Below are 26,608 nucleotides of genomic sequence, written 5' to 3' on the forward strand. Positions count from 1 at the left end.
TTAAAAAGGGATAATCATTCATCATCGTACCTGCTCCCACCAAAAGGAAGCGGAAGCATGGAGTTGGGACTGGCAAAGGGAGAGAGGCAGCCCTCATCCGCTGCTGGTGAGAGCGTGAACAGGGCAGCCGCTCTGGGAGGCGTGTGTCTGTGTCGGTTCAGAGCTCCAGCAACGGTAACTCTCCCACACATAGACAGGAGGCGGGCAAACACACGCTCATGGTTCCATACCTGAAATCCCATAGGTGGGCTGACTTTCAGAATTTAGAACATTTTGAAGAAAGGCTATTTAATGCTTACACTATTAGATATTAGACCCCTCCTCAGGATCTGGAGCAGTAACACAGCATCAGACTCATTTAATGCACTAAAATATATGACCATTCACACACTGAGTATAAATATTCTATTTATAAAGAGTATAAATAGGCACATCTTGTCTAATCAGTTTTTGCCACCAAATGTGTTTGTCCCAAACTTACAAAGGGAAAAAAAAAAGACAAACACACTGGGTTTTTAGAGCTTTGGGGATTCTGAATTCCACACAAGTGACTGTGGACCTATGGCAGAAAAATAGTTGGGGACAATCTGATTGCCTACTAGCAGGGGAAGGGATAAAAACCCCATGTTCATTGACACAATGGAATGCTGTGTGGCAGTTCAAATGATTGGACTAGATCTCCATGTATCAACATGAATAAATCTAAAAAATGTATGTTGCATGAAAAAAAAACCCTCATTGCAAAAGGATTGGTCAAGTATGATATCAATTAAGAAAAATTTTTCAATGTGAAATAATATTATATATTGTTTACATATACAGAACTAAAGTTTCAAAACTTGCTTAAGGAGGACATATGTCAAATTCAAGAGACAGACCAGGAACAGATCACACCCATGCCATCATGTGCCACCTCCATCACAGCCATGTGTCTTATGGGTGAGAACTGGTGGCCAGAGGGTATCCTATCATGGGCACTCCTGTGAGGACAGCCTCTCTCAGGCCCTGAGGGGGCGGATGTGGCAAGGGAGCCCCCACGGGAGAACCCTCATGGCTTCTCAGGTCAGGACCAGTGAGCTTGGACAGGAGCTCAGGCTCCATCAGAGCTTCTGCCTGTTGTGTGGCCAAGAGCTCTCGAGGCCTTCCGCACTCCTGTCAGGATGTTCAAAGCCATAGTTGACATAGACGCCGCCGCCAGTGCTTATCGTGTCAGGGTGCTTTGAGCAGGGGGCCTCCTTGACCGTGATCACCTCCTCCTCCCGCTTCTGCTCCAGCACCAGAGCTGGGTTGACATCAGGCCCTGGAGAGGGACAGATACAGAGGACCACAGTCAGGGAGGCGGCATGCTGGGTGCGGGGCACAGGTGTTTGTTGCAACTGAAAAAGGCAGTTCAGGAGAGGGAGCCAAATCTTAAGCCCCTCACCTCCTCACCCCAGCCCTGGATCCATCCTACCCCCAAAAGCCAGTAGCCATTTCAGCCACCATCCACATCTAACCCCTGGCAGGAGTCTCAGTTTCCTCATCTGTAAAATGAGAATGAAAACATCACCTACCTCCAGGGCTGATAGGAGGATTACTGCACATATATTGAGCACAAACACACCCTTCTATAAATGTTTTCTCTAAGACTACCATTATGCTTGTTCTGGGTGTCGGGGAGAAATGCAAAAACTGCTCTCAGCTTGCCCACCCTGAGGGCCAGAGGACACTTCACCCTGGGCGCCCAGTCTAAATTTCTGTGAGGGTAGGAGGTGTGTAAATGACTGTGCTCAATAATGAGGAAGCAGAAATGTACATGTTGCTGGTAAAGGTTTAAATAGTAAAACTTTCCGGAGGGGGTAAACACTTGGCATAAACAATCAACATTCATGGACTGGACTTGCTTTGGGAAATATTGGGGGATGAGGTCAAAGACTCAGCCACAAGGAAGGTCATCACACTGGCACTGGCAGTAACAGTGGAAAGTCAGAAATAATCTAATGTCCAGAAGCTGGGAGCTGTTTAAAGGGATCATGGCTGACCCATAGGAGACGATATATTTTCCAACTACAACTTGTTACCCATTAATGAGTCAAGAAATCAGTTTCGTAGATAACACTGACATTTAAAAAAAAATCAACGATAGAACTGAAAGCATCAGAGGCTTCTCAGGCAGTGTTGTTTTGTGAAAGGCTTCTTCTGCTCTGCATGTCCATGTCTGTGCCTGTACACGTCACCTCTCAGTGTGGAATGTATTTCTGGCTGAAGGTCATGATTAAAAGTTCAAGAGCATGCAATGGAGAGCCATATGGCCACTGAAAGTGTCTGAAACACACATCTGACAAAGAAAGATGTTTCACATGTTAAGCGAAAAAACTGCAGCTTCCAAACCAGGAAGAAACGTGTGCTCACAATGTGGGCAGTGGCTGTCCCAGGTGAGCGGGGCTGTGAGGGTTTCTTGCATTCTGCCTGCAGCTTGGAGTCCTGCAGGAGGGGCCTGGCGGTGTCAGAGGGGCCTGGGCACTCACCCAGGAAGCTGAGGATGACCGGCAGGAAGACCAATCCGTGCAGCATGCCCAGCAAAGTGATGAGGAGGTTGAGACGGAAGAAGAAGATCTGGATGAGCTGCGCCTTGGCCAAGCCCAGGATGAGGATGCCGGGCAGGTTGGTCATGGCCACTCCTGCGAACACCTAGGGGTCACAGGAGGGCGTCAGGCCGGGCACAGGGCAGCCTGACGAGGGCTACATGAGGCAGCCCATCCACTCACCGCACTGCCCATGGAGATGGTGGCCTCCTTGGCCCTCTCCAGCCGGGTGGGCTTGGTGCTGATGGCAAAGGTGCGGGTGATGTGGGACACAAACTCCACAGAGATGCCCACCGCCTGTGGGGAGAGAGGGCACTTCAGCCACAAAAGGGCTGGGGCAGGGGTCTCCGCCCAGGGCAGAAGGCAGCACCTAGACTCTAGAGAGAACTGAGAGGGGTCCTGAGGCCGGCACCCCTCCTGCCCCGGAGTCCCCACCCTGCGACCAGCGGGTTACCGTGACCAGGTTGATGAGGGACACGGCATTGTAGCTGATGTCCCACAGGGCCATGAAGCCCACGGTGTCCACCAGGATCATGATGATGGAGAACAGGTTGATGAGGCCGGAGCGGACGTCCATGCCCAGCAGGAGGCAGCAGACGACGAAGGTGGGCACCAGGCAGAGGCTGAGCATGAAGAGCCCCTCGGGGATCACAGTCAGGTACTGCTCGTAGAACACGTTGGTGATCCTGCCAGGGGAGCAGAGCACAGTCACTGCTCTGCGACCCCCCACGCCCACTTCGGGGTGAGACCTCAGCTCAGGGGAGGGCATGGGGGCGCCCTGGCCCAGGGGCAGCAGGTGCCTGCCTGCTGGAGTCCATCCCCAGCCTACCACCAGCCCAGCGCCCTCATCCGGGCCCACCTCCCCGCTGCCCAGAGCCTCACGTGTAGGGGAAGACCTCGAAGTCCGGATCCGTGCCTGGCACCTTCCGCAAATCAGCAGTGATGTTGGCCGCCAGCGCCCGAGCTGCCCGCAGCGCCTCCGTGAAGTCCTGCGAGTTCTTCAGCGGCTTCTGGTAGGCCATGAACCGCGAGGCTGCCAAGGTCAGAGCCCGTGCCAGGCACTCTCAGAACCCCCGACAGAGGCGCCTGGCCGGGTTTAGGGCTCTGCCGCCACCATTGGGGAATTTTAATACATTTTGAGCCAGCAGCCATGCATTTTGGTTTTGCCCCAGCCCTGCAAACTCTGCAGCTGGTCCCAACGCTGTGTCCCGGCCCTGCCCTCCCGATGAACCCAAATGCTGCTCTGTATGGTCTCAAAATATGCATTGATTTCTTAAAAGTAATTTACTTTCCCAATGTACATACTCCTGGAGGACAGGACCAGAAAGGGAGACAGAAAAACAGAAACAGTTGCCTTAACAGAGCTGTGCTTTGGGGCAACCACTGCGTAACTAAGTTTAATAGTCATTCATTTAACCAACTGTCCACTGCTCACATCTGGGTGTCACTTGTGCTGGAGAGGAAAGGACATGGATGGCTCCCAGATTCCATGAATGTGGTGCTGACCATGGATTTGGGGGTGGGGAGAAGGAGGCAGGGCAGACACGGTGTGAAGTCTGAGGATGTGGTGCTGGGTAGCGTGACCCCTGAGGACAGGGCCAAGGCAGTTAGGAACCCCCCACCCCCACCCCATGAAGGAGGAAGGAGAGAAGATTTGAGGTTGAGAAGCTGTTCCCTGGGACTCATGGGGCCTCCAGGGCAGCTGACTCTGGTCTTCCCCTCCAGTCAAGGCCATGCTTACCTAAAACCTCGCCATCTGAACTCAGATTCACGGAGGTGCTGTATGCTGCCAGGCCTCTGCAGGGAGGAACCCAGAGCAGGCTTAGCCAAGGATCGGGACCCCTCCGTCTGCCTGGCCCGTGGCCACCTCCAGGGGCCCCCACACTGCCTCCTGCCCCTCTACACGGCCATCCTCCCCAGTGGACCCCCCATCCTGGCCTACCCTTTGGGACATTTGATGTTGGGCGGGTCGTCCAGGAACCAGGGAAGATATTTGTGGAACTGCTCCACTGATGGCCGGACAGGCCCTGATGTGAGGCTCACGCAGGACTTCAAGCAGGCCAGGGAGCCTGCAAACAGAGCGGGGGCTCCAGCCAGCGGCACCCCCAGGGCCAGGCAGCCGCTGCTCCGCCCTCTTCTGCTCCTTTCCCATCCCGATGCCCTGGCACGCTCACTGCTGTAACAGGTGTGTGTGCTCTAGAGGGATTTGCATTTGTGTCTAACTATGGGAGGAGTTCCCCTCGCAGTTATGGAAACCTCTGGACCTACAGGCATGCAAGAAAGGGAAGTTTGGGGCAGAGAAACAGCCCCCTGTGAGGCCTCCCCTCTCCACCTACAAACACAGCTGCTCAAGGGCAGGGCCGTGTGCCAACCCCAGCTGTCACTCAGGCTCCCGCAGCATGTGAGCACCAGCATGCCCCGTGAGCATGGGCACAAGTCAGGAGGGGCGTGAGTGTGTGATTGCCCAGCAGGCCAGCTGGGCGTCCACACATATGTGCAGTCCCCTACACGTGTGCTCCAAGACTGGTCCCCACCCCGACTGACCCTGCAGGAGGGCGAGAGGGGCTAAGAGATCCTCTGCGAGTCCTCTCCTTTCTCTCGCCTCAGTTTCCCCTGAGCCCGCAGAGGCCACACACTCACTGACGGTCGAGGGGCAGAACTCATCCTTATTGGGACCAAAGAGATAAAGGCGACAGCAGGTGGTCGAAGACAGCCAGTCAATGAAGTCATCCAGCCAGGAGGAGGCAGGGATGGCCAGGTAAGACCTGGGGGGCCGGGGAGAGGATGTCAGGGAACAGGATCAGACAGGCAGGCAGTAGCAGAGCCTTCTTATGGTCCAGCCCCCACTCTGGGTCTCTCCAGGCACAAGGCAGCAGGTGGGCAGCAGGGCAGGGGCAGGGAGGCAGGAAGCGGGGACTGGAGGGGAGTGGGGAGCAGATGGGTGGGCTGGGGCACTCACTCGTCAGGGAACTCAGTGGCGTACTGGATCTTCTGGGTTAAGGAGAAGTTGTTGCAGCCTGCGCTGGAGCAGATGGCGTCCATACCTTCCACACTGGAGAAGTTGTAGCCCCCAGTGGTGATAAAGTAGACCGGGGCCCCCACCTCAAAGTAACGGTTCAGAAACAGGAAATAGTCCAGCAGGTACGAGTCCTGGAATGGAGGACAGTCAGTGAGGCCAGAGCCAGACGCACCCCAAGGGCCTCGCTCCAGCTTGTGCTCGAGAGATACACACATGGAGGTACAGAGGGACAGGCTCACAGAGTTACACGTACAGTTCCATTACACACACCTATGGCTGGAGGCGTACCCTCCAGAGGTACACTCTCCAAGGTACACGCATCAAGGTGTAATCACAGGTGCATGTGCAGAACACACTCATGGAGGGACAAGCACAGAGCATCACATGCCACCTACCTGAATACACTCGCACACACTCACACACACAAATACAGAGACATGTACACACACATAATTTTACCCCTCCCTATCATCCCCAGTTTGGCACAGCCACAGTCTAACAAGCGGGACTGTGACCGGGGCCCAAATGGACGTGCACATGTGAATCTCTAAATGCACACCCTCGAAGCCACGTGCAGGGCATCTTCATGGCCTGAGCCCTTCTCCTCTAACAGAAAACCTCCAAGTGACATCAGGGAAGATGGTGGGGTAGGAAGCACCAGGATTCCATCTCCCCACCTAGAAAACAACCGCATTGGCAGAATCTGTCTGATGTAACTACTTTGGAACTTTGGGTTCTATTGAGGGTTGAAGCTTCCAGAGAAAGACTTGGATGGGAAACTGTGGTTAATTCAGATCAATTTCAGCTCTTAGCCTGGCAAGGGCTATCCATATCTTATTCTCCCAGCCCTGTGGCAGGCAGCCACATATGACTCCCAGGAACAGCTTATACACAGCTTGCAGGGCCCAGGGTAGGACCCCATCCCTTAAATTCAGGTATTTGTGTTCTGATTAGTCATTGCTGCGTCTCATATCTGTAGTGCAGACACAGCGTCAGATGTCCTTGTAAACTTCACCACCTCAAGCTTAAGCAATTTCCAACATATCTAAAGGGCAAGTGCCTGATTTATGGTTTTTCTCCTTCGTATTTCCCTGTTTCTCCTTTTGAGAGCCAGACATTTAAGAAATGGGACATTCAAATGCAACCACAAATACAGGGGAATTTAGTCAGTTACCACACACGCCCAGAGAAAGATGCAGGCTCAGAAAAGATCTGTGAGGCTTTAACTTTACACCTCAGGCTGAACCCCAGAACAGAGACACCATCAACAATCAAATTCTCTAACAAAAAATAAATAAATAGGGAAACCCTGGGGAAGGGAGAGAATCTGATCTCTGGAGTTACTGTGGACTCAAATGTCCATTTTTCAACAACAACAACAATGAAAATCACAAAATATACAATGAATCAGAAGGATACAGCCCATACCTGGCAACAAAAATTAATCAACAGACACTGTCCCTGAGGAAGACCAGACAATGGATGTATTAGACAAAAGCTTTAAAACAACTGACTTAGAGATGCTCAAATAACTAAAATAAGATGGGGACAAAGTCGAGAACACAATGTATGAACATGATGGAATGATCAGTAAAGTGAAAACATAAAACAGAACCAAAAAGAAATTCTGGCTTTCCAGGAAAGACCACTGCCCTAGGTTTGCAGTGCTTGGTGAGTGTTCCTAACCACCTGCTTCGTCAGCTCTAAATCTGGTACTCCGTGTCCACCAACCAGCCTTTTCCCTGGGACTCATACTATTTAGAATGAGTGCTCATTCGAGATTCCAAATAACTTGATTTGGGGAGAGAAGAGAAGCCTATCCTAACTTTTCAGTTAACACATATTCAGTTAACCAAAGAAAGGACCTCCAAAGCATTAAGTATTTGGCAGGGAGATTTGGTAAAGTGAGTAATACACTAGTCTTGGAAGATAAGCCTGGACAGTTTGAAAATGGGCACAGAGTTTAACCGTAGAACTGCACCTTAAAAACCAGCAGAGTAATAGAATAGCCTGCTGCCCAGGGGAGAGCTGAAATTTTTAAGGAATTCCAGAAGACACTTGAATGAGGGCAGGTCTATATGGTTTCTTGACCTGGGAGGTCCAGAAACCCTCCAGGTTTCCTATAAATTGGAAACTTGTCATAATAACACTAAGATATTACTTGGCCTTTTTTTTTTTTTTTACCATTCTGAAGTAAACTGGATTTTCTAACAATGAGTGGAAAACAGATGCCCAAGAGAACCCAGTTGTCTTATTAAAGAAAATCTATGTCAGTCTCTAATGTATTCATGAATTATGATAAAGATGATTATATACAAAATTCTAGGGCTGAAAAGTACAATAACTAAATAAATAATTCACTATAGGGATTCAAAAGGATATTAGCATGGTCAGAAGAAGAACTTCCAAACATGAAGACAGGACAGTTGAAATTGTTAAGTGAAGAACAGAAAGAAAAAAGAATAAAGAAGAATGCATAAGGGACCTGTGGGACATCATCAAACAAAAAAACATACACATCACGGGAATCCCAGAAAGGGAAGAGAGAGAAAGAAAGAGGAAGAGAGATTATTTGAAGAAATAATGGCCAAAATTTTATAAATTTGACAGGTGTGAATATAAACATCCAGGAAGCTTAACAAACTTCGAGTAGGATAAACTCAAAAGAGACCCACACCAAGGCACATTACAATTCAACTGTTGAAAGTCAAAGACAAAGCGAGAATTTTGAGAGCAATAAGAGAGAAGCGACATCACATACAAAGGATCCCCAGTAAGATTATAAGCATAGTTCTTAAGAGAAATCTTGGAGGCCAGAAGGCAATGGGTTTGTCTATTCAAAGTGCTGAAGAGGAAAAAGCTGTCAGCCAAGAATCCTATTTCTGACAAAAATGTCCTTCCAAAATGAGGAAGAAATTAAGGCACTCCCTGATAAACAAGTGCAGAAGGAGTTTGTGGCCACAAGACCGGTCCTGCAAGAAATGCTAAAGGAAGTCCTTCAAGTTGAAATGATACGATAATAGGATATAACTCAAGGCCATATAGAGAAATAATGATCACTGGTAAAGGTAAATATGCAGAAAATTATAAAAGCTAGTTCTGTTATAACTTTGGTTTGTAACTCCATTTTCTATTTCTACATAACTTAAGATATTACTACATAAAAAAGTTTTCAGTCTATGTTTTTGGATATGCAACGCACAAAGACGTAATTTTGTGACAGCAGTAACTGAATGGAGACGGAACAGAGCTGTACAGGAGCAGAGTTTCTAGATGCGATTCCTGTTAAGCTAGTATAAATTCAAATTAGAGTGTTATAATTTTAGGATATTTAATGTACTCTCCCTGGTAACCACAAATTAAATAGACTATACACAAAAGGAAATGATAAGGGAATTTCCATGTTTCCCTAATAAAAGTCAACTAAAGATAACAGAAGTCAAATAGAGGAAATGAGAGACAGAACAGCTATAAGGCGTATAGAAAACAAACAGCACAATGACAAAAGTGAGTCTCTCCTTATCAGTCATCACTTTAAGTGTAAATAGATTACTCTCTTCAGTAAGAAGTCAGAAATTGACAGAATAGATTTTAAAAACGTGATCTGATTATACGATGTCTGTAAGAGACTCACTAGAGATCCAGAGACACCCACAGGTTGAAAGTGAAAGTATGAAAAAAGATATTCCATGCAAATAGTAACCAAAAGAGAGGTGGCTATGCTACTATCAGGTAAAATGGACTTTAAATAAGAAGAGATTACAAAAGACAAAGAAGGACATTATGTATTAATAAAAGATTCAATATAGCAAAAGTGTATATAAAGTTACTAACCTAATAGAGGACCATCATCAAAATCCATGAAGTGAAACTTGACAGAATTGAAGACAGTTATACAATAATAGTAGGAGAGTTTAATCTCCATTCTCAGTAATGAGTTAGGACACCCAGACAGAAGGTAAGTAAGGAAATAGACGACTTGAACAACATAACAAACCAACTAGATTTAACAGACATATACAGAACACCGCCCAACAACAGCGAAATACACATTCTTCTCAAATACGCATGGAATATTCTCCAGGATAAAGCAAGTGTTTGGTCATATCTTAAGTCTCAAAATTTGAAAAGATAAACATCGTATGCTGTATATTCTCTGACCACAGCTGGGTGAAATTAGAAATCAATAAATAATAGTAAATCAAGGAGGAAAACTGAACAATTCACAAACTTGTAGAAATTATATATCTTACACAACCAGTGGATCAAAGAACAAATCACAGAGGAAACTATAAAATACTTAGAGATGACTAAAAATGGAAAACAACATACCAAAGCCGTGAAATGCCATGAAAGCAGTGCTGGAGAACATTTTAGCTATAAATGTTTACATTAAAAAGAAGAAAGATCTTAAATCATCATCCTAACTATACAACTTAAGGAACCAGGGGGAAAAAAAACAACAAACTAAACACAAAGCTAGCAGGAGGAAAGAAACAATAAAGATTGGAGCAGAAATAAATAAAATAGAGGATAGGAAAACAATATAGAAAAATCAATAAAACCAAGGGTGGGTTCTTCAAAAAGATCAACAAAATTGATAAACCTTGACTTATGTTGACTAAGAAAAAAAGAAAAGACTCAAATTACTAAATACAAATTGAAAGTAGTAATGTAACTACTGATTCTACAAAAATAAAAGGAATTATACGAAGGGACTATGAACAATCATATGCCAACAAATTGGATAACCTGGATGAAATGGACAAATTCCAAGAAACACAAAGCCCACCAAGACCAAATCAAGAAGAAATAGAAAATCTGAACAGACACAAAACAAGTCAGGAGATTGAACCTGGTTTCAAAAACCAACTCGGCAGAGAAAAGCCTTGAACCTGATGGCTTCACTGTGAATTCCACCAAACACTTTGAGAAGAACGAACAACAATATTCTTCAAACTCTTCCAAGTAACTGAAGAAGAGGAAACACTTTTAGCTCATTCTATAAGGCCAGCATTGCCCTCATACCACAGCCAGACAAAGACACTACAGGAAAAGAAAAACCACAGACAAATATCCCTTATAAATACTGATGCAACAAATCCTCAACAAAATTCTAGCAAAATGAATTCAACAATATATTAAAAGGATTATACACTATGACCAAGTGGGATTTATTTCCAGAATGCGAGAATGTTTCAACACATGAAAATCAGTCAATGTAATACACCACATTAATAGAATGGGGAGAAAATCACATGATCTTCTCAACTGATGTAGAAAAAACATTTGACAAAATCTCACATCCTTTTATAATTAAAAAAAAAAAACTCAGAAAAGCAGGAATACAGGAAAGTTCCTCGACATGATAAAAGCCATATGTGAAAATTCTACAAATAATATCATATTCAATGATGCAAGACTGAAAGCATTTCCTCTAAGATTGAGAGCAATATGAGGATGCCTGCTTTCAACACTTCTATTCAGCATAGGCTGGAAGTTGTTGCCACAGCAGTTAGACAGCAAAAAGACATTAAAGGCATCTAAACTGGAAAGGAGGAAGTCAAATGATATTGGTTCATAAAATACATGACTATGTATGTGTATGTGTGTGTGTATATATACATGTATGTGTGTATATATATATGGCTTTAAAATTCCGCAAAAAAACCTGTTAGAATTAATTTTAAAAATTCAACAAAGTTGCAGGTTACAAAATCAACACACAAAAATCAGTTGTATTTCAATACATGAGCAATGAGTAATCCAAAAAGGAAATTAAGAAAACAATTTCATTTACTATAGCATCATATAATACTTAACTTCACCAAGGAGATGAAAGACTTATACACTGAAAACTATAGAACATTGCTGAAACAAATGAAAGAAAACATAAATAAATGGAAAGATCCAGGGTTCATGAGTCGGAAGACAATATTGTCAAGATGTCAATGATGCCCAAAGCAATCTGTAGATTCAGTAAAATCCCTTGCGAAATCCCAGTGATGTTTTTTGCATAAATAGAAAAATCTGTGGGGGAGGGTGTAGCTCAAGTGGTAGAGTGCATTCCTCGCATACATGAGGTCCTGGGTTCAATCCCCAGTACCTCCATCAAAAATAAACAAATAAATAAGTAAACTTAAATTACTTCCCCCTGGAAAAATAATAATATTGACAATAAATAAATAAATAAAATGGTTCAGAAAAGCAAAAAATTAAAATTAAAATTAAAAAAAAATCCATCCCAAAATTCATATTGAAGTCTCAAAGGGACCCTAAAGAACTCAACAATCTTGGCAAAGAAGAGCAAAGGTGAAGGGCTCACACTTCCTAATTTCAAAATTTACCATGAAGATACAGTAATCAAAGCAGTGTGGTACTGGCATAAAGACAGACACATAGACCAATGGAATAGAATAGACAGCCCAGAAATAGACCCTCACACATATGGTCAAATAATTTTTGACAAGGAAGGCGAGACCATGCCCACCAACAAATGGTGCTAGGAAAACTGAATGTCTACATGAAAAAGGATAGAGTTGGGTCCTCAAAAATATACATAATTATATATAAAAATTAACCCCAAAATGGATCCCAAACCTAAACTTAAGAGTTAAAACTATAAAATTCTTGAAAGAAAACATGGGGAAAAAACCTTCAAGACATTGGATTTGACAATAATTTATTCTTGAATATGACACCAAGGCACAGTCAACATAAAGAAAAACAGACAGATTAGACTTCGTGAAAATTAAAAACTTTTGTGCACCAAAGGACACTGCCAATAGAGTGAAAAAGCAACCAACAAATGAAGAAAATATTCACGTCACATATCTGATAAGGAATTAATATCCAGAATAGCTAGAGAACTCTTAAAACTCAACAACCACAAAATTCAGCCTGATTCAGAAATGGGCAAAAGACTTGAATCAAGACATTTCTCCAAAGGAGATATACAAGTGGCCAATAAATACATGAAAGGATTCTTAGCATCACTAATCATTAGGGAAATGCAAATCAAAACCACAATGAGATACCACCTCACAGTCATTAGGATGGCTATTACCAAGAAAGAAAGAAAGAAACAAACAGAAAACAACAAGTGTTGGTGAAGATGTGGAGAAACTGGAACCCTTATTTATTGTTGATAGAAATGTAAAATGGTACAGCTACTATGGAAAACAGTATGGAGGTTACTCAAAAAATTTAAAGTATGTAAATCAACTATACTTCAATAAAAAATAAAATAAAAGCAAAAGCAAAAGAAATTTAAAATAAAATTGCCATATGATTTAGCATTACAATCTGGCTGAAACTCGCGGACATAATGCTAAGTGAAATAAGCTCATCACAAAAGGACAAATAACAGCCAATTCCACTTACACAAGGTGCCTAGAAGAGTCAAATTCAGAGACAAAGTAGAATGGTGGGTGCAGGGGCTGGGGGAGGAGGAATGAGGAGTTAGCGTTTCACAGGGACAGAGCCTCAGTTTTGCAAGAGGATAGAGCTATGGAGATGGTGACGGTTGCACCACAAGGTAAATATATTTAATGCCACTTAAAAATGGTTAAAATGGCAAATTTTATATTATGTGTATTTTACCTAAAAAAAACCAAATTTTATAAAGTTGGAAGAAACAAATAAATTTCAAGAAAAAAATAAACAGAGGGCCTAAACTGGGTCTCAGCCTGGTCTTGCAGCCCGTTACCACCTTCTTTCTTGCTCACTGGCTTGGCCCACCAGACCCCTGATACCCATTCTGGGGGCACTAGGGACCCCTTTCTCCAGAGCTCTGTGAGCAGCCCCCAGGGCCACTATGGGTGGCCCTTGCTGACTTTGCCACCTCATCTTGCTCCCTTTGGTGGCTCAAAGGTGCTGTCCTGGCTGTCTGCTCTCCTCCCTCCTCATCTTGCTTCCAAGATCAGCCCCACCTGCAGATCGCTACGCAGACTACTCGTTCCAGGGCTCCTGCCAACCTCCAGACTCCTGTCACTACCCCTAGAGTGGTCCTAGATGTCCAAACTCCCATGATGCTCTCTTTTCCCAGGAGGCCCATCCAGAGCCATGGGTTCCTGGCCTCGCGTGGTTGTGAGGCCAGGGAACACGACCTGTCAACCCCACAAGCTTGCTGGCCCCGATCTGGCAGTCCCCACCCCCCACTCCTGGCTTCCAGCTCTTGGGTTCAACCCCCACTCCTCCTAACACCTGCAGTCATTCCCACACCCAGGAAATGCACGTTGGCGCGCCCCAGCCTCCCACCGGACAGAGCTGTCACCCTCGCTGCTTTCCTCCACAAATCCTACTCGTGCTCAGATGCCCCTGAACCTCCCCTCTTCCCAGGACTCTCTCAGACCCCTTGAGCCACAGAGGTCTCTCCTTCCCCAGAGCCCCCGACCCTCACTGTCTTTCAGAGGACAGTGCAGTGACGTGGGCAGCTGTGGAGCCTGGGACTGAGGATGTGGAGTGCCCAGCAGAAGGCAGGCCCTCGGCGATCCTGCCCGGATGATCATCTCCCGCGGCCAGCCCCTTGGATGCCTGGTGGTCTCCCTCATGCAGCCTGGGGCGGTGGGGAGGGGGTGCTGCACGGAGCTCCTGACCCTTCCGTGATGCGGCTTTTCCTCCCAGCTCCACGCAGTGAGCGGTCCCCCACCAAGCCCCTGGTCCATGCCACCCCACCTGCTGTATGCTGCTGGCCTTCCCCACACCCCAGGGGACAGAGGGCAGGGAAAGGAGGGCACACACTGGACCCCCCCAGCTCACCTTGGGCAGGGCCAGCTCCTGGTCCAATCCCACGCTGATGTTGCACATTAAATAGAGACTTGCTCCAAACAGGGCCAGGAAGAGCAGCACCTGGGGAGGGCACCACCGTGTGAGTCTCCATGCACAACCTCGCCCCACCATCTCCCGGTCTGGATCTGGCTGCGGTCCATGGGACACATTCTGGAGTTGGACAGACTGCAATCTCAGCCGCCCGCTGTGCTTCGGCAGCTGGACCTGGGCAAGCTCGAGACCCCTCCGACGACGGGCAAGGTGAGGGTCAAGGCTGAGTAGATCCTCCTGCCCCCTGACCCCAAGTGGTGAGAGGTCCCCCAGCTGCCCGTCTCGCCCCACTCACCACGACCACGCGGGTGACCCGGTGCAGCAGGAGCGGGGCGTAGACCTTGCGGAAGAATCGGAGCAGGAGCCCCTCGTTCTGGCTGGGCGGGGGCAGCTCCCGGGCACGTTTGCAGCAGCAGATGTCCATTCGGGAGGCCTGGAAGGAGACAGGCAATCAAAGTGGCCCCAAAACAGGGGAAAGGGTATAGCTCAAGCGGTAGAGCGCATGCTCAACGCGCAAGAGGCCCCAGGTTCAATCCCCGGTACCTCCTCCAAGCAGAAATCAACGAAGAAACCTAATTACCTGCCCTTCAAAAGACAAACAATACGAGGTAGACCCAAAACCGATCCCGGGGACCACCTCCCTCCTGTGGGAGTGCCACCTTCTGCAGGTGTCCTGTGCCACCACCGCGCAATGGAGACAGGCCAGTGTGCTGTTTTCTTTGTCTTTGTTGCTACCTTGATTAAAATACCTTTGAATTTTGCACCATCCTAGAAACAATAGCTCCCTCCCTGTCAGTCTTTCATCTGTATTTTATTTCGTGACTTCGTGTACTTTAGGAGGTTTGATCATATTCTCCCCAGTTACCAAAATGAGATTACTGTTCTACGGGACATCGGGGACATTCCAGCACATGGTTCCTGCGCTCATCCCCACACTCTGAGCCTTCTCCGCAAAGTGAGGTCGAGACAGGGAAGGGGCAGGGCACAGCCATTCAAGGAACAACACAGCAATTAACATCAGGATGGCTGAGAATTCAACCCCCAGGAGGCCTTGAGGCTCAAGATGGTGGGAGATTTGACTTCCTTGAGCTTCATTACACGCCCATTGTAAGATATTAACGTGGTGAATAACATGCCCACAGGCGCCATGGCAGTCCCAAGGCTAGCCACAAAAGGTCAAAGAGTGGGAAATGGTCAACTTCCTGGGAATCCCAGCGCCTTCCCCAGGGTAGTTAGACTGGTCCTTCCGCTTATTAGCATATGAAGCTACGAAGCCCATAAAAACTGGCAACACTGCCCCTCACCACCCTTTCTGTCTCCCTCTTCAGAGACGGCCCGCACTCTGTGGAGTGTGTACCTACTTTTACTCTAATCTGTGCACCCAACCCCCACACCTCATGGCCTTTCTTTTGCCTTTTGATGTATCCCTCTAAATAAATCTACCTTTACTCAGCTGTGGCTCGCTCTTGAATTCTTTCCTGCGCGAAGCCAAGGACCCACACTTGGCGGGACACATCCTGGGGGCTCAACCAACACCTGAGACACGGCCCTCCTTCACGCCCCACATCTGTTTTTCCTGCATCAAGGTCACACTATCCCTGGCCAAGAGGGAGCTGAGGGCAGATCCACAGATGCTCCACTGCCCCTACCTCCTGTCTCCTGCTGTCGAGGGAGAGCAGGGCCACGAAGGCCGACATCTGCAGCAGGAAGTCCAGAAGCACCGCAAAGCCGGAGGTCAGGGCGAAGGTCCGCACAGCTGGCATGGGGGTCAGGGCTCCTGGAGGCATGGGGGGTGGCAGGGGTGAACCTCAGGGCCTGCTCAGATGGGTGCAGAGGAAAGGGGGCTGCCTGCACTCACTGCCCCCAAGGACTCCCAGTGCCGGGTGGGGACGGGCTGCCCAGGCTCACCTAGGAAGAAGCAGACGGCCTCGGAGAGGCTGCAGAGCAGCATGCTGGGGGCCACTCTGCCCAGGGCTCTGCCGATGTGGGCCTCCCGCTCCTCCCCAGGCCTCCGAGGCAGCCTCTGTGTGGGGACGCCAGGGCCAAGGTCAAGATCTGGCCAAGGGCTCTGTCCCTCGCAGGCCAGCAGGGAGCTCCTCTTGCTCCCCTAGGCACAGCCATCACCTGGACACCCAGCAGGGCCTGAAGAACTGGCCCCACCTTCCCCACTTGGGAGCAGATCCTGCTAACAGTCTGTTCTGCCACATCTTCCACTTCTGAAGATATGGCCCAGAGAAATGCTCAGCATGTTTTGGAATGTTCATACCATCCTTACTCTGACACATCACTGGAACAGGAGAGGCTAAATAGATTCTGACTTGTGCTTCCGTGGAATGTTACTTAGTAGAACAAAGACAGAGGTGGCTCTGTGTTCTCTGTGTGTGACCGTCTTACGAGATAGCATGTGGGGCAGATTGGGAGCAAGTTCAGGTGATAAATGCAGTATGTGTGCAGATAAATAAAGCCAAAGCTACAGGAATTGTACACACGGACGTTAGTGCGGAGGAAGAGGCTGCGGGAAGCCCAGCAGACCCACGCAGGGCTGCGCCCGGGTGTGGAGTGGGGGTTGGGGGCCTGCAGAGCTCCTGCCATCTCACCTGGTACTCGAGAACAAAGATGAAGATGTTGTCGGCCCCCACGGCCAGCACCAGGAAAGGCACCACTTGCAGGATCACCAGTGAGGAGGGGATTCCCAGGTAGGAGAAGAAGCCCATGGAGGCCACGACTGCTCCCAGCACCACGGCCACGCCGCCCAGGCCCAGCGTGGCCTTGGAGTCCACCTGCGATGGGACCAGGCTCAGCCCCCCGGCTGCAGGGCTGCCCGACGCGCCCCCAGCCCGAGTTAGAGGAGGGGGTGGGCAGGCTTGCTCCCTGCCTCTGCATTTTGGTAGCTCTGCAGAGTAGTCCTCCCAAGAGGCCCCCATGAGCCTGCCCCTTCTTCCTGGAGAGCACATTGTAAGGCAATTTAAATATTAGCCTTGCATTTGCATAAGTAGGGGCGTGGTCAGGGAGCATAAGGAAAACTCGCGTAATCTTTTCAAAGAGAACACTTCAGGCAGCATCACCCTTTGGGGAAGTCACTCTGAGCGGGGTCCATGGAAGGCAGGTTGGGAAGGTTCTAGAGGCCGTGATGGGTCAGCGCACCCTCGCTGTGCCCCTCCCGCATCTCACCGGTACTCGGCGCCAGCTGGAGTAGCTGCCCAGGGCCAGAGAGATGTACAGAAAGATGACAAGGTAGCTGACCGCGAAGATGGGCAGGTCCTCAGCTGTGGTGCTGTTGATCTCATCCTCCAAGGAGCGCTGTGGACACACACCAACCAGCCCCACTGACCCAAGAACAACTCACTGTGGACCCCGGCAAGGCTGCAAGAACGGCTGTCACCTCACCCCCTTCTCCTGGGCAGGCGGCCGCTGGCCCAGGGTCACTCAGAAGGCGCGAGGGCAGGATGGGGACACAGGATCCCACCCAAAGCCACCTGAACTGTCTCCCCAGAGCCCGAGATCCTGCAGCCCCTACCTCGGCCATGAACGTGACCTGGAACACACCAGCCGTCCGACGCTGGAAGGCTCGCATCTCCTCCAAGAAGCCCTTCTCCCAGAGCTTAGCCTGGGCCAGTCGAGGGTCCCCAGAAGGGTAATTGTTGATGGAGAAGGTCATGATCAGGGCCTCTGCCTCAGAATAGTCCTTCCCTGGAAGGAGAACGGCTCAGCTACCCTCCAACAGCACCTCTGCTTCCCTCCACAGACTCCAGCCTCACCCCTGTTTCCCCCTCCTGCCTCCAGCCAGACCCCTGCCTGTCCTCCCCAACTCTCCTCCTCCAAGTCCTTGTCTCATGCTACATCCCACTTCCCTCTCTCAGCCAAAGGCAAAGCCGGTGGGCCCAGGCACAAAATCAGAGAATTTGAGCAGGGCTGGGAGAAGATGGAGAAGGTGGCAGAGAAAGGAACTAGGATGGGCAGGTCCGTGGACCCCCAGGAGTCCCCCAGCAGCGTAGCCAACCCCAGGCAGTGGGAAAGCCCACCACCACTCCCGCCCTCCTGCCCATTACTCCTGCCTCGTATTTCCCCTCGTTGGCTTCCCAGGGGGCACCTGGCTTACCTTTGTAGCCCCCCACGGCAAGGAAAGGGAAGATGGGTGCACCGTAGTCAGCCATGCAGCTCAGGGCCAGGGCTGTGCCATCTTTGAAGGTGAGTGGGGCACTGGAGGGAGAGGAAAGGAACTTTCCTGAGGCCACTCCCATCACCACGGCCCCAGCACCCACCCCAGGGCCCCAGCCCCATTGCCTGACCACGTAGTCAGATCATTTCTCCTGACCAAATCTCACTTGGCCCAATCCAGCGTGAACTGGAGCTCCCTGACCAGGGCCAAGGAGCTCTGTCTTTCCACTCACTCCAGACTGACCCTCCCAGCTCCACCATCATCTCCTCCCAGAGAGGGCAGGTGGGTGAGCATCGTACGTGCTTCCCCGGGGTGGGGGCCAGAGTCTGGCACAAGCCCCCAAGTCCTAACCACCAACCGCCAACAGAGCCTCACAGGCCTCATGCTGCCCTCCGCCTCCTCCTCCTCCCTCCAGCCCAGAACCCTCCAGGCCTTGAACTTAGAAGTCTTTCTTTGCTGTGGACAGCTTACCAGCCCTGAAACCTTGGACAAGTCTCCAGGCCCTCAACTGAGCCCTTTCTGCAAACACATCATCGTGAGTGAGCGCATCCATCAGTCACCAGCTGTCTGGGAGTGCTGATTGGCGTGTGACCTTGAGCAGCTCACCATACCCTTCTGAGCCTCAGTTTTCCTGTCTCTGAAATGGGGATAATCGGGCCACCCAAGAGTTGTTGTGAGCACCCAAAATCAAAATAAAGCCAACTCGAGGCCTGGAAACCTGGGGTCAGAGCTTCCGCCCTGACCTGCCAGTTCTGAAGGCCAGCTCTGGAGCCAAGGCACAGACAAGGAGGCAGCCCAGACTTGGTTAATCTGAAGGGTGGGAGCCCTGGCTCTCTCATCTAATCCAGGGGTTCTCACTGTGGCCTGGGGGCCTCGGGAACCCTGGAGATCCTCTCAAGGGCCTGCAAGGTCAAAGCTATTTCCATAATAACACTAAGATGCTGTTTGCCGTTTTTACCCTCCTTCCAGGCTAAGGAGTACAGAAAGTTCACTGCCATGGCTTCAAATTTCATATTGCAGCTAACATTTAAGAAAAGATCTTAATCTTGCTGTGTTTTGGTGAAGTATCAAAGAAAACCCACAATTATTTGGAAAGGCTATTACAAAGCTCCTCCCTTTTCTGGCTACGTGCATGCGGCCAAGCATTTTCACTGCGGTTCAACCAACAGGCCAAATGCAGAACCAGATGCCAGAATCCAGCATCTCTTCTAAGCAAGATGCTAAAGAGATTTGCAAAGATGCAAAACAATGCTACTCTTATCACTTATTTTTTGTTTGGAAATACAGTTATTTCCCCCAAAAATATGCTATTTGTGTCAACATATAATGGGCTTTTTTTTTTAAGAATTAATAAATATTTTGGAATTTCTCAGATTTTCTGCCTCACGTCAATGTCGGTAGATACAACCTCTATCTAAACAAGAGCTCTCTGGGTTCCTTGGTCTTTTCTCAGAGTGGGAAGAGGCCGTGAAACCAGGCGTTGGAGGACCTCAGAGAGCCTTGACGCCTGTGAACCTGCCCTACTCCAAACTCAGAAGCTCTTGGACCTTCCCTCTTGGCCCCACAGCACAGAAGCTTCATTGGCATCCTGTTTGCACCACAGCAAAGTGGATGCAGCCAGGGACCGAACCCTAAAGAACATGAGGGTGTGTGGCTGAGGCCTGCCCAGGGCACCTGGCCCAGGCGAGCAGGACCTGAGACCCGCCTCAGCCCCTGCCTTGGCCCAGGGCACCCCATGGGCTACCTATGGCCCTGCTGACCTGCACCCAGGCCAGAACAGAAGCAAAAAGTAAAACAACGAAGCAGACCCGTGAGCAGGGCCATCAGATTGCTCTGTAACACTTAAACCAAGAACACACAAGGATGAGCCCAGCTATGTCAGGAGCGCTGCTAGAAGAGCATATGGAGTCTGTGACGGTCCTGTGCAAATTGGCTACAGTGAGCGAGCATGCACCCCATTGAGGGAGTGGGGACCCGAGAAGGAACGTGGGGAGAAATGACACATCACAGCCCCTGTGATCGAGACGCGGTGCCACACAGGGGCCCTCAGGCTGGGCTGTGTACCTGGCCTGGGCTCCAGGAGGCCCACGCCGCCCCCCAGCCCTGCACCCTCGAGCACTCACTTGACGCAGTAGAGAAAGTGGTCCCTCCAGTCCACCTGCGCGGTCTGCCCTGACAGCGTCTGGTTGGCCGTGAGCAGCAGGCGCGTGTGGTTGCTCTGGAAATACTGCACGAGACTGTTGATGCAGCAGTCGGAGAGACTGGTGTTGTGCGGGTTGAGGGGGGCGTAGCAGATGTCCTGCAGGGAGATGTTGCGTTGCTCCTCCGGCGCCCACACCTGGAGGTGCCGCAGCTTCTCCTGGAGATCCAGCAGCTCCAGCAGCAGGTCGGTGGACAGGATCCCACTGAAGTTCTTGGGCCCCAGCAGCAGGGAGTTGTACCTGTAGCTGGGCCGGTTAGGTGCCGTCAGGAACACCTGGTTGGTTCGAAAGAAGGGCCCGAAATACTTGTCGTGGAATGCCTTCTCCTTCCGGGCTTGGCTGTTGGGGGCCGACCACAGCTCCACAGGGTCCGTGGTCAGTTCTATAAAAGCCAGTCCCCCTGCCAGACACACTACCACGACGATGGACACCACCAGGATGGTCAGTGGCCACGAGGCCACCCATGTGCCCCAGCACTGGAAGCACTGGCTAAGGAAGGTGTGGGTGGAGAGGCTGAGCCTGTTGGCGAAGCTGATGTCTGCCTTGTGGTTTGGCGTCTTGCCCTTGCCCTTGTCATTGCCCTGGCCCTTGCCCCTGCAGGAGGCCAGGTGAGGCCGCACGAGGAAGACAGTGAGCAAGGCGAGGGCGGAGCAGAGGATGATGATGAGGACCAGGCTACCTGCCATCCGGCCCAGGTAGAAGGTGGAGTCCAGGGCCTTGGGCTGGGCGATGACGGGACAGGAGGCGGCGCAGTCCTGGCAGGAACAGGCCGATGTGCCATCCCCCTGGGACTGGTTGCAGGGCACAACCTCCCCATTCAGAGGCTGTATCACGCTCCCTACGGCCTGGCTAGGCTCCCACAGGTGGAAGGCGATGTCCAGGGGTGCCAGGCCGTTCCCTGTGTCCCCCTGGAAATTGAGCCAGCGCTGGGCATTGCAGAGGGCGGAGCCGTAGACACCGCACATGGAGCCCACGGCCAGCGCGGCAGCTGCGGGGATGCGCACCCGGCTGCAGGAGTCGTAGGTCTGCTCAGCGAAGCTGCGCTGGTAGAAGGCCTCATAGGCCACCACCGCCCGGAGCTGGCTGTCCCCCTGCTCCACCACACGGGTCACGTTGATGAAGAGGCTCTGGTTGGGGCTGCAGGTGTTGTGGCAATGCAGGCTCACGAAGTTGTCAGAGCAGGAGGGGCAGCGGGTGAGGAGGGCCTTGGTGATGCTCAGGCTCGAGTCCAGGGACATCAGCTGCTTGGGGGAGCAGCAGGCGTAGGTGGTGTTGGGGCCGGTGTAGAGGCGGGGACAGATGCTCTGTAGGAGGACCAGGTGGTCCCCCGTGACGTGGCGAGCAGGCGTGTTGGACAGGCAGGACACATTGGACAGTGAAGCCAGGCTCCCGGACAGCTCCGGGTTCTTCCCGCACTCGTCATAGAAGGCGCAGTAGTGGGCCTGGTGTATGGGCGTGTACAGCTCGCTCTGGGCCTGCGGAGCAGGACAGCGTCACCACGCGCCCCAGCGCACACAGCACCTCCCAGTAACTGACGAGGCAGCGGGCAGCCAGGGAAGGTGCAGGGTCAGGAAGGACGCTGGCGGAGGGGCGGGGGAGGTGGGCAGGCCGGGCATCTCCATGATGCCGGGGGGCCCGGGGAGAACACTGGGGGAGATGGGGTGCCGGAGCGGCACATGGGGCTCCTGGAGGAGTCTGCGAGTGATGGACGGATGGTTGCAGCCAAGCCTTCACCCTGGGTGACAGGGTCACTGACGAGAGGGGACCCGACAGATCCGTATTTAGCAGGGTCACACCGGAGGGTAAGGAGACAATTGGTGAGAACAGGGCCGCCTAGGAGACCCCAGAGGCCACTGTGTGGTCCTGCTGAGAAACAACGGCCCCCGGATGGGTCGAGGGCCGACTCCATGAGGCCGTGTGGATGCCAGGCTCTGCTGCACACCATGGCAGTCGGCTGCCACCATGCCCAAGCTGCAGGTCACACCTAGGGACCCAGGGCCCCTCCTCTCCAGGCAGAGCTTCCCCTGCCCTCACCTGCTGGGGGCCAAAGCCTTTATCCACCTCCCCAGATGTGCAAATGAGCAAGAAACGTGAGAGGCAAGAGCCCCAACCTCCTCCCAACCCTAGATGCTAAATCCTCATTAGGTGATTCTCCCCTGGAATCCACCCCACCGCACTCAGGACTGGATCCCCCTTCAACCTCCCACCAGCCAGCCATCTCAGGCCAGGACGTCCCCAGAAGACCAGGGACGGGAGGCCCTGGTCACACCCGGTCCAGCTGCCCCTCCCCAACCCTGTGACCCTCTAACCCCGTGACCTGGAGACTTGGGCAGCCCAGGACCCTCGACCCCCACCCCTCCTCTAGGGAGCCTGGGGTCCCTCATCTGTCCGAAGACCATCCCCCAGACCCCAGGCCCTCCCTCACTGTCGCCAAACAGCTCGCTGCCCAGTACCCTCGATGAGGGACAGCAGAGGAGTTGACAGAGGCCCTGGGACTCACCGAGTGCAGGAGCAGGGCCCAGAGCAGCCAGTCCTTCAGGCCGGCCACTACCATCCTGGCACTGGGAAGGGGTCAGAGGGTAAGTGAGGCCAGGTCTTGGGGACAACCAGAGACAACCAAGGGCTGGCTCCTGGCAATACAGAGCTCACTTAGGCAGTACATATACTAAAACTGGGGACACAGTGCCAGGCAGCCTCCCTACCAGGCACAGCATCGCCTGATTGTGTTGAGGACCAATGGGGCTGAGCCCTGCACCTCCCGGGGCTCCAAGCTCGTTAATGATCCACTTCCCTGTCCCTCCCACCTTTGGCCCCACCTTCTCAGATGAGCCTCCAGGGGTCTCCCCTTTATCCACTTCCCAATGTGACTAACCCCAGAGAGCTGAGTGAGCCAGAGATCGACAGTGAGCTCCCCACATGGCCTCTGCGGCAGGAAGTACCAGCCCGGGGAGACTTGGGAGACAGGGAGACATGGGTGGGCCTGGGCGCTGGCCCTCTGGACCTCAACTTGCCCCCTCCCCATGACCCCCAGCCTCAGATCTCTGCTCTCCCCACTCCCCTCTTGGGTCCAGGCCAGCTCTGGCTGGGACACACCTTTGCTCTGTCATCCTTAGCAACAGTTGTTAATTAATATTAACAACCCGATAACAGAGGGGACAGTTAGAGGTGGAGTGACGCAGCAGGGACAGCAGTCTCCTCCTCTGGGTGGAGGGGGGAACCAGCTCACTGGGGTCTGACGGTGCAGAGACTCCGGATGTGAGAACCTTAGCCTCACTCTTCACCAATCCCTTATGTCCCTGCCAGGGTCAGTCCCCACCAACCAGGGAAGTGCTGCGTGTCTGGGAGTCCCAGGCGAGCAGCCCCGCCTCCCCACAGCCCAGGTGCACTGCACTCACCTTCTGCTCCGTCCAGATAGGAATCTCCGAGGCCTCCCTTGGGCTCTCCCTACCACCAGAATGGGCCAGACCTTGGCCCCTATGCCAAGGCTGAGCTGATAAGGGCAGCCCACAGGGAATATCTCTCATGTGGCCACCTGCCAAAGGCAGCTAGCTACAGGAAGGCAACTGCTATCTCCCTGGTGTGGTGTTTGTTTCATGGACCCTGGCCTGACTCAGAAGGAGTCACCTAACACATGCGGGGGGAAGAGAGAAGCCGAGAGGATGGGAGCCAGACGCCAGTGGGGGATGCCAGGGCAGGCTCAGGCGGACCCCTGGGCCCTGAGTCAGCCGTGTTCGAGAGGAGAGTCAGCAGCCCAGGGCCTGCCTGTGTGCAGTGACCCCCACTGGGCACCTTCCAGCCCGCCCCCGTATGCCCTGGCCGGCACATGCTAAGACTCCAGCCCACACTTAGGATCTCTGCCCCATCTCCGGATGTCTTCCCCCAGAAGCAGACCCTGAGCGGGAATGCCAGTGCAAATCGTTCATTTGGAAGGTGACCCCAGATGGCACTGGAAGGCAGCAGGGATGAGCCAGGGGATGGAAGCAACCAGAGCACACTGAAGGGTGGGCTCCGGCTGGGGCACCTGCAGGCTCACAGGGAACCTCCAGGACATAGGGGAACGTGTCCCACAGGGTCCCTTACAGGGAACTGGGGTGCAGCGTGCTTACCCATCATCTCTTTCGGTTGCTGGTTGAGGACACTGCCTGCAGCTTCATCCCCAAGCCCCCTGGGACGTGTGGAGCCGGGCCCCTGCTGCAGGGCCCCCAGGGACACCACTCTGACCTAGTCTGTTCCCAGGGGAGGCGCACAGAGATGGAGCCCAGATGTGGGGTTTCTGGGGTCTTCTCTGAAACACGCACAGGATGAGAGCAGCAACATCCAACTCGGGGTAAAAGAGGAAAACTCTCAGCCACAGTCTCATTATCTGGCTCCCCTTGCTCTTGGGGTCCCCAAGGCCACGCCCCAGGCACAGACTTCAGTTGTAAGCACTTCAGTTGTAAGTATACATACACCCTTTTTTTTTTTAATTTTAGAACTTGTCAAATAAGGAAGCTGTCGATTTGAAGAGGAGGGGAAAAGGAAGTTTATTTTTAAAAATAACTTCTACAGGAAAACAGCCAAAAAAGGCGTCTAATGCACATTCTGCCTCCCCTCCCGCAGGAAGGAAGGGGTTGGAAAGACACCCTGGGAGACCTGGTGCTGACCTGGGAGGGCTCTGCCCGCGCTCCGAGTTCCTGAATTCTACACCTCATCGCACGTACAAGGTGCCACTTGAAACGTGTATCAAAACCCTTCAGCCAAAAGCAGTTTTCCAAAACTGAAGACCCATGGAGAGATGCCCTTAGACAGCTTCCAACCGTGGAATGCCCACGCTGACCTTGGTCCCTGTGGGAGGAACGCGGGGGGTCCGTGCTTAGACCACCCACCATGGAGCCACCCCGTGAAGGCACTGAGCAGGAGCAGGAAGGACACAAGTGCCCCTCCAAGGAAGCGTTTATGTTACGGCTCATTTAGTGTTGTTCTCCGATCACGAGATCGAGGATGATCAATCGAACTTAACTTACAATTAATATTCCGGCATGACAATGGAAAACACTTATAAGAACTGCTGTTTTCATGTTTAGTAACTTTAAAAATAATCACCAGCTTTTATAGAAATGCCTTCCAAACGATGATCAGCAGCTATAAAACACTGGGGAGCTCCCCAGGAGGGGCTGCTGTGTCCACTCAGGTATCCCACTTTGTCTCCTGACTTTTAACACAGACTCAATACTTCCTTCACTCTCTGACTAGCACGCCTGTCACTGGCCTGTGTCCCACAGAGAGATTGATCATTACTGTCCTAGTGACAAAGGTGGGGCTGGTTCCAATATTTCATTATTGTAAGTTTCTGGTTAATGTCTTTGTGCCTAACTACATTTCCTCTATTCTGTGTTTATCTTCCTTAATCCAGGATTCTAGAGATGCGATCGGAGTGGTAAAGAGTATCACGTTTATGACCCTAAGTGCACAGTTCATCAGCTCTTCCTTTGGGCTAATCTAATCTAGGATGTACTGAGTAATTATTCAGATTCTTGCTGATCTGTGTCTGGCAAAGTGTTCAGATAGTGGACATGCATGGATTCCCCAAGGCTTGTGATTCTTTTCACGACACCAACAATAACCAAAAGTGCCAAGTCACCAGCCTGGCCATCACTGTGTGTTACATCTGTTGTCAGACTTTACAAATTTAATAACTGGAAAAGGATGCTTTGTTTTCGATTTTCCTTTGTTACTACTGAGACTGAATATGCCTGAGCAGTCCCCGAGAGGGAACTGGAGCTGAATGCTGTCACTGAGCTCAGGAGGCGGTGAGCAGAGGCCAGCTGCCAGCTTAGAAGCCTCCTGGGGTCAGATCGGGTAGGTG

At 51.2% G+C, this 26,608-nt stretch overlaps 1 protein-coding gene across 1 annotated transcript; it reads right to left on the bottom strand.

The window, feature by feature from the left end:
- Window positions 1-826: 826 nt before the first annotated feature.
- On the bottom strand, window positions 827-23,317 carry NPC1L1 (NPC1 like intracellular cholesterol transporter 1). The gene is made up of 19 exons (XM_006175144.2): window positions 23,264-23,317; window positions 20,686-22,238; window positions 18,503-18,603; window positions 17,921-18,093; window positions 17,575-17,703; window positions 17,001-17,183; window positions 16,312-16,426; window positions 16,053-16,180; window positions 14,699-14,836; window positions 14,344-14,433; window positions 5,524-5,714; window positions 5,205-5,329; window positions 4,507-4,633; window positions 4,306-4,361; window positions 3,447-3,597; window positions 3,019-3,250; window positions 2,748-2,861; window positions 2,508-2,670; window positions 827-1,300 (listed from the first exon to the last, which is right to left on the bottom strand). The coding sequence occupies exons 1-19, from the start codon at window positions 23,315-23,317 to the stop codon at window positions 1,101-1,103; spliced, it is 4,023 nt and encodes a 1,340-aa protein (XP_006175206.1). The 3' UTR covers window positions 827-1,100.
- Between the last annotated feature and the right edge of the window lie 3,291 nt (window positions 23,318-26,608).

This window comes from Camelus ferus, chromosome 7 (genome assembly GCF_009834535.1).
Source record: "Camelus ferus isolate YT-003-E chromosome 7, BCGSAC_Cfer_1.0, whole genome shotgun sequence".
NCBI lineage: Eukaryota > Metazoa > Chordata > Mammalia > Artiodactyla > Camelidae > Camelus > Camelus ferus.

Excerpts from the sequence above, each read along its gene's own strand:
- NPC1L1 (XM_006175144.2), bottom strand. The coding sequence starts at position 23,317 with ATGGTAGTGGCCGGCCTGAAGGACTGGCTGCTCTGGGCCCTGCTCCTG. Across the intron at positions 4,634-5,204 it reads GTTCTGCCCCTCGACCGTCA|GCTCCCTGGCCTGCTTGAAG; the intron begins GTGAGTGTGTGG and ends CTCTGTTTGCAG. Across the intron at positions 2,671-2,747 it reads CCATCTCCATGGGCAGTGCG|GTGTTCGCAGGAGTGGCCAT; the intron begins GTGAGTGGATGG and ends TGTGACCCCTAG.